The sequence below is a fragment of the Saimiri boliviensis genome, chromosome 11 (genome assembly GCF_048565385.1).
Source record: "Saimiri boliviensis isolate mSaiBol1 chromosome 11, mSaiBol1.pri, whole genome shotgun sequence".
In the NCBI taxonomy this organism is placed as follows: Eukaryota; Metazoa; Chordata; class Mammalia; order Primates; family Cebidae; genus Saimiri; species Saimiri boliviensis.
In genome coordinates this window covers 95596133-95617079 of record NC_133459.1, presented here as the reverse complement: position 1 = coordinate 95617079, position 20947 = coordinate 95596133, and the positions used below count along the sequence as shown (strand labels likewise).

Below are 20947 nucleotides of genomic sequence, written 5' to 3'. Positions count from 1 at the left end.
GCTAAGAAGCAGAAGCTATAATGAGAGAGAAGCCCCAAAGTGCAGTGGGACCAGGGTTCTTCGGGGAGAAGGGTGGTTTCCGGGGCCCCCTTAGAGAACCTGAGGCTGTGCTGGAGATTTTGCCGTGACAGGTGGAGGAGTGGAGAGGCACCTGACAAGTCCTCAAACGCCTCCCCCTCGATTTAGCTCCTCTAACTAAAGATACGCATTCCTTTGGGTTTCAGGTTTTTCTTCCCTAAAAAGAGAATCCCCAAACTGGACAAGCAGGTCACATTCACACAATAGCGTGAATAAATTCGCTGGTCGCCCTTTGGATTCTCATTTTGGAATCTTGAAGAAAGAGAGGTGGTGGGAGGAGGGGGCTTGGAACTTCTGGGATCCATTCCAGCTATGACGGAGCGGAAGGGGATAAGAGGACCCCAAGTCACAGGAGGCACTCGGAGGGCGGCAAGCGCCTGGGGAGGCCATCCGCAGGTGGGCGCGGGGCCTGGATTCCACAGAGGGGCGGAGTCCCTCGGTCAGGCGCCGGCTGCAATCACGCCCGAGCGCCAGCCCCCTCCAGCATCCCTGAGTCCTAGAGGAGATTCCCCGAGCGCTGGAAAAGCCGTTCCGCGCAAGGCTTCTCGTTGCCGGGTCGGCGGCGATGGGGGAGCCCAGTTCTGAGACCGTAGCGCACCCACTGCGGACCTCCGGTTCCTACACAGCAGGCGGGTCGCGCCTGGCGGCGGGAGGAGGGGCGCGGGAGGGCTCAGGCCGCCGAGTCCCCGGGGCTCAGCCAGCAGGCGCGCCCCGCAGCCCTCCCGGGACGCGGTGGGCACTCTCGGCCGGGGACCGGGCGCCCTCCGCGGGAGCCTGCACTGGCCGCAGCAGGCGCGGTCCGGGCCCGGGGGCGGGACTTGGGGGGGGCGGAGCCAGGCCCGCGGCCGGTGTCAGGTTGCTCCGGTAACGGTGACGTTTCGCGGCGTGGGCGGGGCCAGCACGCAGGTTGCATATTTTAGGAAGTGTGGAGGAGGCGCGGGCTGGAGCTGCGGCGGGGTCTGGGGCTCACAGCAGCGGCGGGAGGAGGCGGACACGTGGCAGCAGCAGCGGTAGCAGCCCCGGCGGCGGCGGCAGCAGCAGCGGCGGCGGCATCGGCCCGAGCCGCCGGCCGCCCTCCCTCCCTCCCGCCCCGCGGCAGCCCTAGCTCCCTCCACTGGGCTCCCCCGGCCCCGCTAGCTCGGCCGGGAGCTGCTCTTTGCTTTTCTCTCTGATTCTCCAGCGACAGGACCCGGCGCCGGGCACCGAGCACCGCCACCATGGGGAAGGGGGTGAGTGACCGGCGCCCCCGGGGAGGGGGCTCGGGGAGCCCTGGAGGGCAAGAGGAGGAAGTCAGGAGGGCGACTGGGGCCCGCGGGAGGCGGCGGAGGAGGAAGCGGCGCGGCGCGGAGTGGGCTGGCAGAGCCGCGCGGCTTAAAAGACGACGCACTTTGGAAATGGAGGGAGCGCAGTAACGGGGGGCGGGGGAAGGGAGCACCGAGAAGCTGCAGCGCTGCATTGCTGGGCGGTGCGCCGATCCCGGGTGGGGGCTGCGCGCCGCCGAGGCCGAGCGGGCCGGGGGCTCCGGGAGGCGGTGCTTGGGAAGCCCCGGGGCCGGGAGGAGCGGGGGAGAGCGGCAGCTGGGCGGCCCCGGGACCGAGCCGGCATCCCCGACCGAGCCCGGCTCCCCTCCCCGCGCCCGCCCTCACCTCCTCTCTCCTTCCTTTTCCCTCCGCCCTCCGTACCCGGAGGAAAGGCGCGCTCCTCCCCTTCCCCTGGGGCGCTCCGCCGGGGCCCCTCCCGGGCCTCCGTTCCCGCCGCGGCCTCGGCGCCGGCGGGGGCAGCCTGCGGATTCGGGGCTCCTTCTCTTGGAGGCGCTGAGGCTTAGCTGGCTCCCCGCAGAGGCGGCCGCCCGCCCCCAAAGAAAAAAGTGGCTTCCCCTGAGTGCGGAGCCGGCTGGGCGAGCTGGTGCCAGAAAGGGTGTGTCTTCACCGCCCTAAGATGGCCTTTAATGTATACTTTTGAGAGCTCTTTTGGGCCACTTTCCGTAAACACGGATGCGCCGGTGCCAACTGGAGTTATCCGACGGTGGGGAGAGGCGTGCAAATTTTTTTTGAGGGGGACGAACCTTGAAGGAAAATAGGCTGACCCACCAGGGCCTTAGGGTACAATAAACCCGAAAGAGGACTGGAGGCTGCGGGCAATACGGTGGTAGGAATACTCTGCCGGTTTCCAGCGTCGCGGACGCACCAAAGGACAGTCAGTCCGTTAAGGAAACGAGGGGTCTTGGGACAGGAGAGTGGCGCGGAGCGCGGTGGGAGTATCATCACCACACCGCTTTCCTACATTTCTGTAGCGAAGCCTTGATTACCGGTAGCTAGCTGCTGCAGGAGACTGGGGCCCGGACTCCAAAGGAGCCAAATGGGATGAAAGTGACCAGGTCATTAGAATAGAGATGGGAGAAATGCCAGATGTAGTATGCACCTAAAGTAAAATAAATAAATTAAAAAAAGAATAAAGATGGGAGAGAATCCACTCCGTTGTCTCCAGGGTTTAGCACAGTGCAAACACTGAGTAGGTCTTTGAAGGCCCTGAGGCTTCTGGGTGTAGACCGAGTGTTCGGAGCAGAAGGAGACTGCGCTCTTTTGGGACTCTCTAAATGGGCTTTGAAGGAGAGAATTGAAAGGCTTGGACCTGGTGAGACGAACAGGCCAAGTGAAATGCACAGCTCGCCTCGTTTTTAAAAGCATACGGCGTGGAGAGCCGGTCCAGGTCGAGTGGCATCAAAGAGCAGAGTGCAGAGCCTCTCCATTCCCCTAATGGAAACTGGGTTAGTGGCCTGTGCTTTTACCACATCATCAAACCCTTGATCATTCCCTGTAAACAAGCACTTGAAAGCTCATTGGTTGTCTGTCCTCTCTTAAAAAAGAAAAAAGGTTACTTCCTGAGCTAATTTTGGGGGGTGTGGAGGTCATAGATGTGTGCCCCAGGCCTAGGAAGGTGAAGTGACTTGCTCAAGGTCAAACTGTTGGCTTGTGACAGACCAGGCTTCCCTGATTCTTGAACAGCCTGTGGCCTCAAGCCTGAACATACATTTACGCTTTTAACATCACCTTCCCTACAGAACTCAAAACCTACCCTTCAGATGAAACTAGGGTATTTGTGATGTTGAATTAATAGGCCATGGAAGTAGTTTGGGTAACTAAGTTATGTCCATATATCTAGATGTCTCTTTTATAACCACACACAGGCACAGTAGTAACCCACCTGAATAGTTAATAGAGCTTCAGCCCAGACGTCTTAGAACAAAATGTATGGTGGCTAGCAAACAGAAGATTAAATTACAGCAGGCAAACACTGGGATGATGAGCTGCTTGGCTGCTGGGTGGTAGTTAGTGTCTTGGGTATTCTGATACACTGAACATATATTGAACATGAGGTTACTTTTATGTGTGTTTGTCCTCAGTGACTTATTGTGATCGTCCAAATGTTCAGGAGAATATTTCATGTTGGGATTTTTCCACATGGGGATTAAAATGTGGGTGTAGTGGTGACTAAAGCCCTGCTGATAATTGGTTAACCAGGAAGCCCGGACCGGAGCTAATTGTTAAGGTCATTGTAAATTTCTTCCCCTCCTCTCCTCAGTACCGTTTGTGTCCTAGGTTTTGATGATATTTCAGGTGATTCTGTATGTCCTTAAAAGTCTAATTCCTAAGCATTTGTTAAGAAAATGAAAGAACAGCTCTTGCTGAATCATTCCTGGATGAAATAGGATTTTGTCCCTTTTTTTCTTACTGGGTGTTATTGCCAGTGACTCGGCTTAAACCTCCAGCTAGGCCTACCACCCGCAACTGTTTCGCTCACCAAAGCTACACACCGTAACTGTGTAGAAACGTGAGAACGTTTGTTTTCTCAAGTGTGTAAAAGATGAGGAGGAGGGGATCTTACCAGGTGTTTCACTGCATTCTGGATTTAGTTTGACTGTTGTTACCAAAAAAAAAAAAAAAAAAAAAAAAAATCATAGCTTATGAGTGGTGATTTAAAGAGGAGCAGGGAAAAAAGGTTCCAGGGAAGTTGGGGGGGGGGGTGCACCTGTCAGCAGAAATCTTGGTTGTATGGTAACGTTATCAGCTGCCCTTTTGGAGCTCGGCTTGCAAGTGTGACCAAAGCTCCTCTGTCTGCTGTAAAGCTAGTACTTTAGACTTAAAGCATTGTAAGGCAGAGGCCTCAGAGTGGAAAGTTGCCCAGGCCTGGCCCGGAGCTAGTGGAGCAGTTACAGGAAGAACTAGTGCCTGGGGCTGCGGGGCGGAGAAGAGCCCTGTGCCTCACCCTTTGCCTGTCAGTTGTTGAGTGTGTAACAGTTCCCTGCTTCTTCGGTTCTTTCTGTACCCTTTTATGAGGGTGTATCCCCTTTTAGTAACTTACTGTTTGTTAATTTGTAGTGTTCTCTGCCAGTAAGTTTGTAACACTGTAGTGACTCACCTTCGGGTGGGAGGGTAGGAAAGCCGAGAGGCCTGCCTCTTAAACCTGGGGAGATGGGGAGAGAGTGGGGAACCTGATAGCCCAAAAAACGAAACAAAACAACAAAAAAAAGCCTTTTAAAATCCAGTTTGATGTTTGTCCAGATGAGGGCTAACACTTAAATGCACAGATTCCTGGGAATGTTATTCCTAAATTGCATTTAAAAATACAAGTTAATTCAACATTTTAAAGCACAATAGACTTGGCACGCATCCAGTACCCTCAGTCATTGTTTTCCCGATTATTTTAGCGACAAATGAACAGATATGTGACTTTCTATTCAAATCAGGCCATGTTCCTTTAAATATATCTAAACTTAACCGTATGAAGGGCTTAACTAACATAGCTTTGAAGGATTTGGTATTGTAAAGTAAAATTGGTTTCTTCACTTAAAAACGGAACAGGTTTAAAATAAAATTTAAAAGTCCTGAAGCTTCAGTTTCTCATCGGGCTCTTGGATAGAATGTTCATCCTGGGGATCAAGTGAAGTAATCTATGTTCTGTTTATGGAAGGAGTGCGTTGCCAGCCCAAGTTGTGGCTATTGTTACTGGGCTTACATAGGTAATTAGAGCCGAGAGAAGATCCCATCTTTACAGACTGGGTTTGCTGTTTGTCGGTGAGTCATTAGCCCTTTCAAAATTAGAAAGCAGGTTTTTTCTTTCATCAGGAGAACATATTACGGTTTAAAAATAATGGAAAATACTGTTAATTGCCCTTCGTAGGAAAGTCGAGTAGAGGTGTCAGTTGACATGACTGCAACTGTTATCTATGCTCAACAAGCAGATCTGTCTAATAGCATCTTGCTGTCTGCTTTCACTTCTCAGGTGAAGGACTTTGTTCATGGTTGATCATCCTTTTTACGTTTTTGAAGTCTTGCAAAATAAAATGGGCTTTTCAGCCTTCTGTGATGAGAGGGAGCCTGAACATTTGTACTGTGCTAACTTCTTCTAGCTGCCCAGGGCGCTCTGCCAGCCAACAGGCTAGAAGAAGAAACCGGAGTGTCAGATCAGATGGGCTCACAGTAATCAGAGTGGCTGGGTTTGGACCGCAAAACACCAGGCAAAATGTTTCCCATCCCTGCCAGAGCTGTCCAATTCTAGATTACACTGAAAGTACATGTTCAGTACACGGTAATGTGCAGTAGAGAGAACTGTAAAACCTACTCACTCATTTTTAAATCTCTCCTTCATTTATTATATATTTTGGGGAAAGGATATGGAACTTAGGTCTGAACTTTCTCACGTTGCTATGAATTGAGGGTATGAGAGGAAGTGTGTATTCTTTGGCTGGAGTCATAGAGAGACTGTTCTTTGCATATGACTCACCTCATTAGTTGTGCTGAAATCTGTTGTCAGGAATCCACAAGAAGTTCTTCACATTTATTTGGTGTTTGGGGTAGCAGATTCTGTTAGGAAAGAGGTACCCTTCACGGTATACTCTCCCTTTGGTTTGGTTTTTATTTGGGTACTGAGCAAAGGGCTTTTTGACTAATAGACCTCATTCCTTAGTTCTTTTATGACTTCACAGTGACTCTCTTTATCTGGTTTTAGACCTCACTCACTAGTTCCTTTGGGATTTATGATGAAATGTATCTGCATGTGATCTCTTTCTGGTTTTATTCAAACCTTATTTAGTAACAACTGTCAGCGGTTTCAGTGATTTGAGAAGTTGATTCATGGTAGCTCATGCTTTGTCCTTGGGACTTGTATTGTTTGGGGGCCTGATAATCAGTGTAAGATTTTGTGGCTCAGTGGGCCTTGCTGTGTGGGTCAGCCATGATTTCTCTTTCTAGTCTGTTCCCATGTGGGGGCAGGACCCTAATATGCTTTGGGGGTTATCCTCTTAATGTGTTTCTTTTTTCCTCTGCGTAATGCTTCCATGACACCGTATTTGTTTTATTATTTCAACTCATGTGGCATTTCTTTAGGGCCTTGGACAGCCTTTAGCCTCTTCAGCCTGGCAGTGATTTTCCTTCCTAGCACCGGCTTCAGGGTACTTACTGAGGAGTGATCAGCACTTACCGAGAATTGATTCAGTCCTCTCATAACACATATGTCGATTATTATTCAGTTGTCTCTCAAATCGGAGCAGTCTGGCAAAATGAAAAAAAAAAAAGGGTAAGGTGGTCAGCAAATAGGGAGAGTTAAGGAATAAACAGAAAGTTTTAACCCTTCATAACCCATGTGCCTAACGTAGAGGTGGAATAGCCCATTGAAGAAACTGAAGTTTTTGTCTGATTGTTCTTAATAATTGTAAAAAAACAAAAGTGTATCTAAAGTGCAGTGATTCTTTACACCTTTTAGGATTTTTATTTTTTGAATGATCGTGGATGTATACTAACTACTGCAGGTAGGGTAGGTTGGCAGGCTCGTTAAGAATTGACATACAGGCAGACTGGGGAGGAAGGGCAGGTCATGTTCTTTTGGGCTGAGGGAACCTGCTGGCTAGAGCTGTCACTGTTCTTTGCCCATGGCTGGCTGATGGGCTGCAGCCCAAGTTCGGAGTTACTGAACTGGGCTCACAAAGGGACCTACTGCTTTGGCCTTGGTAAATTACATTCTCCAGCATGCATATTTGGGTGGGCGAGAGAAGGAAGATAAAGGCATGGTGGCCCCCGCAGGCTCACCTCCTCGGCAGAGAACTGCTGCCCCCTGCAGTGATGTGCTGCTGCTGGTGCTATGACAGTGTCCTCCCTCAACCCTGGCCATCCCTCAGCCCTCCCATCCCTGCCTAGACAATTCCTTGCACATAAACTAAGCTACTTAGTCATTTAGGAGCAAATGGAGATGTACTAAACTGGACGTGATCATTTCTTCACTGTTATTTTCTTTTTCTTTTTCCATGCTAAACTGGAGAAAACTGTTACTTTAAGTTTTCACTGATAAGATCAAATGAAAAATAAAGCCAAAGGAGTTTTTTTCTTTAAAGGTTTAAAAGAATTTTCATGGAAAGCGAAAAATGGCAGTAATGTGTATGTTAATTAGGACCAAGTTTAGTAATAGCCTTTGTGTAGTGCTTTGAGAATACCTTTACTTACACAGTTGTGTTGGATGGTTTTATTATGTATCATCCGGGAAAATGAGAAGCACCCCTGTCCCTTAACTTTTGCATTAAGGGTAGCCCAGACTAGGCAGCCTCCAGGAAACCAGCAGGGTCAGGGGCCATCCCCCAACTTTCCTGCTAAGGTGGAATTGGCCAAATTCTGTCCTGAGGTGCCGTTTCTACAATCTTCTTGGCAACTCTGAAGTGGCCGCATTTGGGGCACTTCCTTTTGCTGTCCTTCGGGCCCTTCTTGCCAGTCAAAAGCTTTTGTTTGTGGACTCTGAAAATAGTCCAGTTTTTAGGTGTTTTATTTTTCAGAGTTGATGGTTTCTTGACTAATCAGATTATGAAAATGCCTTCTCTGGGTTCTCTAATAGTTACACCAAGCGTTATTCCCATTTTAGGGATTAGGAAACTGAGGCTGACAGGCAAAGGCTGGTGTTTGGGATGGGTGTGAAGGCCTTGGGCAGTAGCTGTAGCTTATGCAGCCCTCAAGTGATATGCCGCTGGGATGGAAGCTCCTGCCTATTTTGGGATAATTTCTGCGTCTGTCATATCTCTCCCCAACTCTGTCCCCATGAAATGGCTGGCTAATTTCTAAAAAAGAGGAAGGAACATCTTCATCTCTAGCAGGTCTTTGGGACGTCTCACTCATTGTGAGGACTGTGAGGATTCGGTATATATTTTTAAGTGAGTGAACCTTGTTACATGTTTTAACCTTGGTTGCTCCTGTCAAGAACTTTCTCTTCTCATCTCTTGGGCACCTGTTCCCTCTACCCAGATCAAATAGCAAAATCCTTAGTTAATCTTTGACAGGATGGAATCCATGGGAAGCACAGGATGAAATGGTGACGCTGTCCTAAGCTGTGTCACAGTAGGTAAGCCCCTGCCCTTGCTGTGACTTTCCACTTGCTAAAGTAGAATGGAAGGGGGTGGGGGGGAACCAACCCAACTTCATTTTTAGGAGTGGCCCTTTTGAGAATGGTGTAACCTGTTGGGCTTCCATTGTACCTTTCCTCAGAGATGCTCACAGGGGCAGGGGTGCCCTTACGTGGAACATGGTGAGAGTGAGGATTAATCACTCCCAGTCCTCTGGGAGTGGGGAAGTGACATGAACTTTCTAATTGAAAAAGTAGGAAGTATGTGCCCAATGCCCAGATGAGCAGGAAGGTCACTGTAGTTGATGGAGGAAACACCGTGTTTATCATTCACTCTTCCCGTGACCTTCATTTTTTCCCAAATGCCTTAAGGCACTGTTTACAATAGCAAAGACCTGGAACCAACCCAAACGCCGCCCATCGATGATAGATTGGACAGGGAAAATGTGGCACATATACACCATGGAATACTATGCAACCATCAAAAACGATGAGTTCGTGTCCTTTGTAGGAACATGGATGAACCTGGAAACCATCATTCTCAGCAAACTGACACAAGAACGGAAAATCAAACACCGCATGTTCTCACTCATAGGCGGGTGTTGAACCATGAGAACATATGGACACAGGGAGGGGAGCACTACACACTGGGGTCTGTAGGGGGGAAATAGGGGAGGGACAGTGGGGGTTGGGGAGTTGGGGAGAGAGAGCATGGGGAGAAATGCCAGATATAGGTGAAGGGGAGGAAGGCAGCAAACCACACTGCCATGTGTGTACCTGTGCAACAGTCTTGCATGTTCTTCACATGTACCCCAAAACCTAAAATGCAATAAAATATGTAAAAAAAAAAAAAAAAAGTTAAAAAAAGATAATAAAGAAACATTGTCTTACCTGATTATACCATTGTTCATTTCACCTAGTATGCACTCCCTGACTCTGAATTTTGCAGCTTTGAGACTGCAGTAATTGAGAGGGACTTAAGTAATATTTGGTTCCCACCAGGATAAGCTAATATTAAGGCATTATTTTACTTGTGGAGATGAACTGAATTGTATAAGCTGCCTGGTTCTTCTGTACAAACATTGCCTAGTGAAAAAATTAAAGTTTTGAAGAAAAAGCAATTTCACTTGTTAATACTGACCATGTCTCATTCACAAATTGCCTCATTTAAAACTTTGCCTTACTTAGCATGAATGGATAAAGAAAAGGGAGAGTTATTAGGGTGTCTAGAGTCCCAGCTGACTTCAGCATTGACAGCGATGAAACTGTGGGCAAGACAGTTCTGTAAGCAGAGGTGAAGCTCTGGAATGTGTTCAAAGCCTAGCTGCTCTAGTAATCCTCTCTCCTCTTCTGGAGTGGAAGATACTGGAAGTCTGAGAGTAATCAAAGCATGCAGATGATGAAACTGAGGGGTTCTAACTCTGATTTTCATTTATTAAAATATATTTCAATGATACTCAACTTGCTTAGAGAGAATTTGTGAGCTGTATTTTAAAAATCAATAGGAAGTGGTCACATAAATCTTGTAAAGATCCTTAGTCAATGTTGTAAAATGGTTTTTAAGTGTCGTGCTTTCTCGTTAAAGGTATGAAGGAAATAACCACTTTAGCTGTGGTTCCCTTCTGGTAGATGAGCTGCCGTTTCCTTTTTATTTGTCCATTTGTATGTTATTATTTTTTCTTTTAAACTCTGCCACCAACAGCTGTACTGAAAGAAGCGCCTACAAATGTAGCTGTTCCATAGTGGAGAGAATGTCAAGAATGTTGACTATCTTTAGACCTGCTTCATTAATAGATAAGATAGAAACTAATAACTTTACCCGCTTGGAATAAGTTACTAGTCAAGTAGCCCTGCACACGTGACCACAGAAGTTACAAATGTAAATGATGTGTCACTACATGTGGGCCACACCAGTGAATTTGGAGAAGGATTTCTCCTTGGAGTCTTAAGGGGATATTTTTAAAATTTATGTGAACACTGGATTTTATTTGCAGCTGTATTAGTTAGGACTGAAACACACATACTCTTTTTGATTTTCTTTTTTTCATTTCAGCACAATACAATTATAATATGGACACATGAGTTCCTAATTACTGCTTTGGTAGCTGGTAATGCACTTCAGAAAGTTAGAAATGAGTAAGGGAGAGCCACAGAATAGGAATAGCACCACGTGTCACACATTTGAAGAAAATTGTTAATGTCTACTTTTTGGCCTTCAGTTGTCCTTGTGGGAGGCTGCCTGGGGCGGGGAGGTGTCTGGAACAAGGGGCTTTTCTGCTCCACTAAGCTTTGGGGCACCAAGTTCAGGGTTTGTGTAGAAAAGCTCAGGGATTTTCAACAGGAGTGGGGGAGTGGAACAATCTAAATTTAAACTATAGAATCAACATTTTCTTTAAAAATTGTTCCAGTTTTCAAGAGGCGTAGGTGGATCCTGTGAATTATGTGGTAATGCACATGCTTTTCCTACATCCTGCTTATGTCAAAACATTTCCAGAGATTTTCATTTTGGAGGTTTTATTTTCAGGCTACAGAATGGGGTGGGGGGGCTCCCTTTTTTATCTCTTATGGAAAGAATTTTAAGGAGTCTTAGGGTGACTTTTTAATATGAGAAGCTGAAAAAGGTCCGTGCTCTTCCGTGAGCGCTAAAGATACTTAAATTTGATATGTAATAATGTCTTTGCAAAGCAAAGAACATAAACAATATCAAAGTAAGTAGCATTTAGATGTATTATATCATTTAATTCTTAAAAATACAAAAAGGTTGGCACTGTTCTTTATCTCCACTTCTATGGAAGAGGAAGTTGAAATATAGGAGTCAGTAACGTGCCTAAGGATACATTGCTGGGTCAGCGGTGAAGCCCAGGATTTTTTTTTTTTTTTTTTTTTTTTTTTTGAGACGGAGTTTCGCTCTTGTTGCCCAGGCTGGAGTGCAATGGCGCGATCTCGGCTCACCGCAACCTCCGCCTCCTGGGTTCAGGCAATTCTCCTGCCTCAGCCTCCTGAGTAGCTGGGATTACAGGCACACGCCACCATGCCCAGCTAATTTTTTGTATTTTTAGTAGAGACGGAGTTTCACCATGTTGACCAGGATGGTCTCGATCTCTTGACCTCGTGATCCACCCGCCTCGGCCTCCCAAAGTGCTGGGATTACAGGCATGAGCCACCGCGCCCGGCCGAAGCCCAGGATTTTAACTCAAGCCTGTCTGATTAAGAACGCAGACTCTTACACACAATATTGCACTCTAAGTTAATAACGCAAAGTTAGTTTTATCCTTTCAGTAGGGAAGATGGAAGGCTGCAAAATAGGGATTTTGATAACAAAAATCTCCTCGTTAACCCCAAATGGAAGTGGTACTGACAGGGCCATTCTGAAGCCTACCACTAGCATCAGAAGCATTAAGACTTTCCCACTGGTCTTAATGCTCTTGGATGGAGAGGATGTGCTTTGAGATAATGTATTATTAGTTAGTAGATTGCTTTGCATATATAGGATGCAACATAAGGGCATACGTGTTTGTGACTAGTATCGTAATGACTGTTCCAAATTATGGCTACCCTAAAAACTACCAAAATCCCCTACTCCAGAATTTTCCGTTTCAGAGGAAGTACATAATTCACAGCCTCACTTGTCCCACCTTGTCCTATAGGTTGGACGTGATAAATATGAACCTGCGGCTGTTTCGGAACAAGGTGATAAAAAGGGCAAAAAGGTCAAAAAAGAAAGGGATATGGATGAACTGAAGAAAGAAGTTTCTATGGTAAGTACTAGGAGGAATGCTGTATTCCATCCTTACTAAAAATCCATTGTATCCTATATCTTGGATCATACACTACCCCCAAGCTTCACTGTCGTCTTCAGCCAGGTAATTGCTTTATATTAAAAGAGATCATAGCAGTTGTGCAGATCTCATCTAGTTGTAGAGGTTAATGCTGAACGTTTTCTTCTTTAAAAGCTGTTAGAGGCTTGGAAAAGTTACCCAGTCACTCTGGCATAACCAGAAATCAACAGAAGGAACTGAGGTTGATATCACGAGTCTTTGCTTTTCTCTGGATTATGTCAAACATTGGGAAATTCAGCCTCTCCAGGCTATGGAAGCTTCCAAGTCTTTACCCTGCCTGGGATTGAACGCAGATAAGGTTTGGCGAGATCCCTGAGAGCTGCTGGGTTTCTCCAAAGTGTTGTGGCAAGTGGTGGCGGGCCACTGTCACTCAGCTCTAGCCATTCTCCAGTGAAGAGCTAGCTGTCATGATAGCTGTGTGGTTGCGAAGCCACGAAGTGACGGTGAAAAGTGTACCAACTTCTGCACTGAAGAAAACATCTGCCCTTCGTTTATTAAGTTTCATGATGATAATGAGTAATGCTGATTTTTTTTTTTTTGGTCATTTTTTATACTACAGTGTTTAACTATTTTCTTTGTTTCTGTTTTTCCTTAGGATGATCATAAACTTAGCCTTGATGAACTTCATCGTAAATATGGAACAGACTTGAGCCGGGTATGTTCTAGTTGGAAAGCTGTTGTACAGAATCCTAGCTTTCCCTATTACATTTTTTCCTGTATTACATACAGGTCTAACCTCACAGGCACTAGTAAGAAAATGACAGACACCATCTGCACAGAGCTTGGGCTTTTATATCCTACCATTTTCATTTCCCTGAAAACGTCCCTGATGTTAAAAAAAAAAAAAATCCCTGATGTTATTTTCCCTGTTTTATAGTAGTTGAGAGCCAGTAAGTGGGAGCCCAGGACTTGGCAGTTGGCTTCAAAGCTATGCTTATGCCTTGACCTTTTGATGATAAATTTTCCCTTTCTTTTTCTACATGTGTTAAATTGAGTTGAATATTTCACCTAGTTGAATCTTCAACATTTCACATTTTTGCACTTTTCCCAGCTAACCCATTTTAGCGTGTTATAGATTATACTATCATTTGTTTAGTGACTCTATCATTTGTTTGGAAATTGTTTTGTACAAAATTTAAAGAAAGCTTTTCATAAAATAGGCATTGTGTATCTTATTATCCAGAGGATTTTGATATTAAATGTGCAACAAATGTTTTAAAAGTAAATAGTCTAGGGGTGTCTTCTTTCCAGATAATCACTGAAAAGTCTGGGAATAACTTGAATAACAAGCAAATATGTAGCATTTTTTTCAGTAAGGCATCAAGAGCTATGGGTACTGTGGTGTTTTGATATATATTGGTTTTTGTCCACAGTTCCTGGTTCATAACTCCGGCAGTCCTTAAAACAGTCTGTTGTTATAGTGATGGGTGTGTGAGGCCTCAGCACAGGCTTCAGGAAACAGAATCTCTCTCCCCTGCCCTCCTTTCACCTGCCCCAAGGCAGGACTCTAATCTTGTTCCACCTTTCTGATTTTCCAGGTAGATAGTGTTGGAATTGAATTGGAGGAAACCTTGGTGATGGGGAGAAACCACCACACCTTTGGTTACAGAAGTCACATTCTGTGTTGTTTGTTGTGATGTAAAAATAGAGAAGAGGCCCAGTGGGTGCAGTGGATCACCTGAGGTCAGGAGTTCGAAACCACCTGACCAACATGGCAAAACCATGTCTCTACTAAAAATACAAAATTAGCTGGGCATGGTGGTGCGTGCCTGTAATCCCAGCTAATCAGGATGCTGAGGCAGAATTGCTTGAACCCAGGAGGCAGAGGTTGCAGTGAGCTGAGATTACACTCCATTGCACTCCAGCCTGGGCAACAAGAGCTAAACTCTGTCTCAAAAAAAAGAGAATAGAGAAGAATGTGGTTTGAGAGTGTTTTTCTTGACACAGGTACTTTAAGCTCCAAGAGGGGGCCTCGACTTGACTCAGAACAACATGCCAGCAGTGACTCTGCTCACTGTGTGCCCGGCAGTCTCCAGCCACTTCACATACATCATCTCACTTAAGTTTTTATTAGAGTCTTACGAAGTGTGCTCTCGCTGACCTGTGCCCATTACTCAAATGCTGTGGGTCTATTTCCTTACTTGTAAAATGAGGTTAATAATGCCTGAAAAGGATTGTCATGAGAATTGAACAAGTTAATTACAGCACTGAATTCAGTGCCTGGCATGTAGATGAGCACTCAAGTGTTTGGTAACATAAGCACAAAATACAAATAGATACTTTAGACAAAACTATTTTCTTTTGTTTAGCTTGGTATTTTGATAGTATAAAAGTGATCATAATTTTCCTCTCTTAATGAGAACCTGTATCTAATTGTCTGCTGTCAGTGAATCTTGGGTTAAGGCCCATTAGAAAAACAGCAGGCTTTAGTACAGTGGGTTTTTCTGGTGAACACCCTTCAGTCCCCGGGTTTACTGGGAGTTGGCTAAAATGCACATGGAGGTGAGCGCTTCCCTGCCAGACAAGCAAAGAGTCAAGCTGTATATTTAAAACTTGGCTGTTAACCCAACGGATTTCTACAGGAAGTTCTTTCTCCTGTGATGTTTGGAGAGGGTTTTTTTTTCCCCCCTCCAGACAGAATCAATACACAGAAAACTCAAAGCTCTTTATTTGCAAAACTGAATGGTTTTGTAAAAATGGTTATCTTTTTGGTAGAAATGCAATTTGGCATGAATCCATTGATCTAAAACTTAGAAGAAACCAGGCTGGATTCAAATGTATTGATGGGTCAATTTGAAGAGTTTGAATCTGGGTGTTACGGTTTCCTTGGGAAACGCGGGCAATTGTTTGCCTGAACCCTGTTGGGGCTGGCTCATTAGCAGAACTATTCATGGAGGAATTTGCTAGGTTTTACCTTGGCTCTCCAGCTTGGGACATTTTGTTTCTTCCTTAAATCCTTGTTGCAGCTGTCCAGCTATCAGATAAGTATATTGGCTTGTAAATGCGTACGGTTTGCCTTATTTGTTTATATTCTTCTGCTTCTCAGGGCTTAACATCTGCTCGAGCAGCTGAGATCCTGGCGCGAGATGGCCCCAACGCCCTCACTCCCCCTCCCACTACTCCTGAATGGATCAAATTTTGTCGGCAGCTCTTTGGGGGCTTCTCAATGTTACTGTGGATTGGAGCGATTCTTTGTTTCTTGGCTTATAGCATCCAAGCTGCTACAGAAGAGGAACCTCAAAACGATAATGTGAGTTGCGTAGTTCAGCATGTGGATTTGTAGTACACATCACGTATCTTCCAATTGGGAAGCCCCCTGCATGTGCTGCTGTGAGCAGGCAGCGCTGTGAGGCCCCTGCCACCACCCACTGGATGGCAGAGCACAGCTTTTAATGTTGGCACAGTCACCTGTCCAGAAATGCTTGGTGGCCATTCTTCAAAATCCACAAGTCGGTTGAAAAACATTTTGTTTCATAGATGCATCTAGAACATTTCCAAACGTCCAGTTAGTGATCAGGTGTTGGTGTGGCTGACTCCATTTCTGACCCTTCCTGTGTGGTCTCTGGAAGGATAAATAGGAAAACATGAGTTCTATATTTCTGAAACCTTGATTTCTCTATTGAAAAACCTGTTTTTTACTCAGTCAAAAAATTAATTGAATGTCCCTAATTCTTGCTTAGAGCCATCAGCGTTAACTTGTCTTTTTTTTTCCAGCTGTACCTGGGTGTGGTGCTATCAGCTGTTGTCATTATAACTGGTTGCTTCTCCTACTATCAGGAAGCTAAAAGTTCAAAGATCATGGAATCCTTCAAAAACATGGTCCCTCAGGTACCAGATGCTTTCTCCTTCTCCAGGCTTGTCAGCCTGTAACTTAGTGGGGAGTTAAGGCTTTCCAAGTGTTACATGACTCCATCAGAGACATGGATGTCTTCTAGCCTACCCCAAACCACCTGTTTTCCTTCTACCCCGAAAAAGTGGCAGCCTTTCTTTTGAAGGTAAACTCTGAATGCAGGCACGCCATGTAACAGCAATCTCTCTTAAACTGGAAAGCAAGCTTTTTGTAACTTGCATAAATAAAAAAGTGAATAATATCTTTGTTATGTATTCAGATAATTAGGATTGTAGACCATTTTTAATTTGATTTTCTTGTTTTGGACATACCTTCCCTTTGTTGGTATCCTAACGGTATAAATGGTTTCCTTTCCAAAGCAAGCCCTTGTGATTCGAAATGGTGAGAAGATGAGCATAAATGCCGAGGAAGTTGTGGTTGGGGATCTGGTAGAAGTAAAAGGGGGAGACCGAATTCCTGCTGACCTCAGAATCATATCTGCAAATGGCTGCAAGGTAGATCTTTTATTTCAACAAACCTCATAGCTAGCTCTGGTGTCTGGGCAGTGTGAGTTGAGGGGGTCCAGAAGCCCATGATGAGGCTGGGGTAGTCACGTGACATTTTCCTTTTTTCCTCACATACAGGTGGATAACTCCTCCCTCACTGGTGAATCAGAACCCCAGACTAGGTCTCCAGATTTCACAAATGAAAACCCCCTGGAGACTAGGAACATTGCCTTCTTTTCAACCAATTGTGTTGAAGGTAGGCCATTTTTTGGCACTGTGAGCACGGTGTGGTATTTCTCTTGGGCATTAACAAAAACAAACCATAGGCACAATCTCACGTTTTGTTGGCTCCATTTCTGACAACTTGAGTCAAGCACAGAGCAGAGGTGTCTTCCATGCTGGCAGGAAACCTCGTGGCTATTTCCCTTCCCTCCCTGCCTCTTCTCTCAACACCACCAGCCTGGCATGGGTGTTGGAGCTGCTGTCCTGTTACTGGGTTGAAGTTCCTTTCACAAACAGCATATACAGCCAAAGAGCTGGCCCTTAAAAAGTGTGCTGTTGTGAGGTCAACTTTTTTTTTTTTTTTTTTTTTTAGCCATGCTATGTAATGGTGTAAAATCTGTGGCTGCTTTCAGGTTAGATAAAATTAGGTACAGTTCTCCCTCCCCTTCTTTTAAAGGCACCGCCCGTGGCATTGTTGTCTACACTGGGGATCGCACTGTGATGGGAAGAATTGCCACACTTGCTTCTGGGCTCGAAGGAGGCCAGACCCCCATTGCTGCAGAAATTGAACATTTTATCCACATCATCACGGGTGTGGCTGTGTTCCTGGGTGTGTCTTTCTTCATCCTTTCTCTCATCCTTGAGTACACCTGGCTTGAGGCTGTCATCTTCCTCATCGGTATCATCGTGGCCAATGTGCCGGAAGGTTTGCTGGCCACTGTCACGGTAAGAGGCAGGTGATGGTCACCCTGGCTCAGATCAGCTTGCGTGATGGTTAACACTTGTCTGCTATCCTCTTCTAAGGGATCACCAACTTATGTTTCATTCTGCATGTTTAATACAGTTTTTCTTCAGAGCCACATCACATGTGACTTTTGACAGTGAGAAAACCTCAGCGGGTGTTTATATGTAAGATAATAACCCCCAAGCATACATTTTGCTTTTAAATTATCCCGTGGTCCAGAACAGTTCAGTGGAGAAGGGAGAAGAACTTGGGATCCAGTAGGGGAATAGATTGTGGTAGGACCCTGTTATTTTTCTTAGTATTTACTTTTCTGGAAGGAAGGAGAAGCCTCACGTATGGGTTCCCGTTATTATTTCTTCAGAAAAAGGTTGGGGAGATTTAATTTCAGACAAACTTCTTCCACATTAGGGTGTAGGAAGAATTTGTGTAGATTCTAACCTGGTCAAATGAAGTAATACTTTTCCTCCTGTTTTTCAGGTCTGTCTGACGCTTACCGCCAAGCGCATGGCGAGGAAGAACTGCTTAGTGAAGAACTTAGAAGCGGTGGAGACTTTGGGGTCCACGTCCACCATCTGCTCGGATAAAACTGGGACTCTGACTCAGAACCGGATGACAGTGGCCCACATGTGGTTTGACAATCAAATCCATGAAGCTGATACGACAGAGAATCAGAGTGGTAAGGCCAGGGCCGTCACACCCCTCAGCCACCTGCTCGCTTCACTTGCTTGCTTTTCTTTTAAGAAATGACATGAAAAATTTTTTTTTTCAGCTCACGACAGTTTTTTCTTTTTCTTTTTTTTTTTTTAAATCATTTAGTAATGAGTCGAGGGTATGGGATTTTGATTTTTTTTTTTTTTTTTTTTGCATGTCAGTAGGAACTTTAAATTGCCCTACAGACGTGATTGAAGAATGCCTAAAACATGATTGGTTTCATTAATTGGGAAATGAGATGTGTCACTGCAGCGTTCTATGGGGCTTTAATAGGAGAACTGAGAACATAGCATTTGAGGCTAATGCATTACTTTCCTGTTGTGTTTTCTTGCCTCCATCAGGTGTCTCTTTTGACAAGACTTCAGCTACCTGGCTTGCTCTGTCCAGAATTGCAGGTCTTTGCAACAGGGCAGTGTTTCAGGCTAACCAGGAAAACCTACCTATTCTTAAGGTATGCTCAGGAGTTAACCGATGAGTTGCCTTTTGGAGGGGTGTAGGCGGCACATGAGAACTGCCATTTGAGTGTTAAAAGTGGCACATTACCTTTGCAGTCTGTATGACTGTTCACTGTAGGACATCTGGAGCAGTCTGTACAGTACTTTCCTGTGTGTAACTTACATTGTGTTGCCTGTAGATCTCAGTGTGTTATAGGACCCCCTGCTCCATGTAGGTTGATGAAAAAGGGAAGACGCAGTAAAAATCTGACCAAAGCGGGATGGGAGGAGGTAGAAGAGTCTTCATTGATAAAAAACCTAATTCATCTGCTTTTACTACTCTGAGTTTATATGATCACCTAACCTAGTGGACAGTGAGAGCTGAGGGCTGAGGGCTGTAGTGACTCCATAATCGTCTTTGCATATTAGGATACAGTAGATTCCAGTCAATCCTTTAAGCCATTTATTTTCCTGAAATAGCTCAGCTTATCTTATCTTATTGGTCCTTAGCTTGTTTACTAATGATGTGAAAATAAGCTCCAGGCCAAAATAAGCTCAGCTTCAGCCTGTGGAATTCTGATGCAGTTTGAAATGATTGAGGTTTTACTGTGCTGCCCAAGTGAAGATGCAATCTTAGAAGGATCCTGAATTTGTGTAAAGTCCTGTAGGAGGAGGCGGCTGTGTGAGGCTCTCTGGGCCCCACCTTCTCTGTGAAGCTGCCCGTAGTAGTTGTGGGTGTAAACTAAATTGCCAAAGGGAATATGGCTTGCATGTAACTCAGATGCTTTCTGTGGTGAGGATAGAGTTCATTTATTCTGCAAAGGAGATTTTCTTGGCATTGAATCCATGTTCATTTGACGGTGATATTGTTTATCTTGGGGATAAAACTTGAGATAAGTGTTTCATGGTTTTCTTTATCTCAAAGTGGAAATGTTCTAGGCTTTGAGCAACAGGTCCCGAAAGTATCAAATCTTTCCTGACTTAAAGACCCCAGAAAGGTAGCAGAAGCTGTATTCTAAGGACTTCCAGAGTGGGGCCATGTTGATGGCATTATTACTAAAAAGTGGAGGAAGCAGCAGCTCTAGTCTGCTTTTGTTAAAATAACTGGCTTTTATTAAAAATGACCCCCACTTATTTATTGTTTGTTTCTTTCCAAACCTGGCCAACTTCCTTGCTCTATGGAGCTGCGATACTTGTGAGCATTAATTTGTTCATCTGCATATGCAGCCTTACATGTTACAGTTCTAAAAGGTTTACCTATATAAGAATTGTTTACAACTGAAAATGCTTTCAGTATGTCAAAATATAAGTGTGTCATCATGTATCACAGAAAATATGTGTATCACCCGAAGCGTGGGCTTTAACTAAAATGTTACCTGGTTAGATTTCATTACTGTTGGAGTTGGTAATAGCTTTCAGTTCACATCCTTCAGGCCCGGTGAACTTTGCGCAACTATGTTTAGAACGTAAAGTCTTCTACTTTGCCCTTGACACAGGCAGTTTGTCCCCAGTCCTGAGACCCTAGGGCATTTTTAAATAAATTCTAGGGTAATGAAAGGTGCTATAAACGTTTAGTCTCTCACTTGGTATTTTCAGATAAATAACCAGAAATAGGCAGTTGGGAATAGTATTGGCTTTGAGACTTTTCACTAGGCCAGGGGAAGATAAAAATAGACTGGAGTAGGATGGAAGGGTGTGTTATACCTCTGCTAGCGAAGGTGACACCTTCCCACACCCTTTCCCTAGAAGCTGCTGTGTGGCAGGGAAGGAAGTTGGGGTTTGAGTCCGAAGGGCTGTGAACAGCAGTGGTCTGGGCTAGAGGGACTCCGGTCCCACTTGACACCACTGCCTCCTTCTTGCCCGTCCTCTGCTACCTCTGACAAGATTGGAACGTGTCTTTAGTTATTTTTCCTGTTTTTCAGTGATGCGTCAGTGAAATTTTTTTGAGCTAATTTACAGATGATGTCTCTGTTCACAGCGGGCAGTTGCGGGAGATGCCTCTGAGTCAGCACTGTTAAAATGCATCGAGCTGTGCTGTGGTTCCGTGAAGGAGATGAGAGAAAGATATGCCAAAATCGTCGAGATACCCTTCAACTCCACCAACAAGTACCAGGTCTGAAGATCAGTGGGCACACAGAGGGCGAGGGCAGGCTGGGGGGCAAAGAAGGGAGGTACACGAACAGGAAGAGGAAATAGTCTCCCTT

General features: G+C 45.3%; 1 protein-coding gene across 1 annotated transcript in view; it reads left to right on the top strand.

Annotated features, from left to right (window-relative positions):
• The first annotated feature begins 1006 nt into the window (after nucleotides 1–1006).
• Nucleotides 1007–20947, top strand: part of ATP1A1 (ATPase Na+/K+ transporting subunit alpha 1) — a 31465-nt gene continuing 11524 nt past the window's right edge. Inside the window, exons 1-11 of the mRNA XM_039460844.2 lie at nucleotides 1007–1307; nucleotides 12105–12215; nucleotides 12892–12951; nucleotides 15343–15546; nucleotides 16011–16124; nucleotides 16506–16640; nucleotides 16770–16887; nucleotides 17311–17579; nucleotides 18076–18274; nucleotides 18651–18760; nucleotides 20722–20856. Coding sequence (XP_039316778.1) covers nucleotides 1296–1307; nucleotides 12105–12215; nucleotides 12892–12951; nucleotides 15343–15546; nucleotides 16011–16124; nucleotides 16506–16640; nucleotides 16770–16887; nucleotides 17311–17579; nucleotides 18076–18274; nucleotides 18651–18760; nucleotides 20722–20856 — 1467 coding nt within the window. The 5' untranslated portion in view covers nucleotides 1007–1295. The remainder of the gene's footprint in view (nucleotides 1308–12104; nucleotides 12216–12891; nucleotides 12952–15342; nucleotides 15547–16010; nucleotides 16125–16505; nucleotides 16641–16769; nucleotides 16888–17310; nucleotides 17580–18075; nucleotides 18275–18650; nucleotides 18761–20721; nucleotides 20857–20947) is intronic.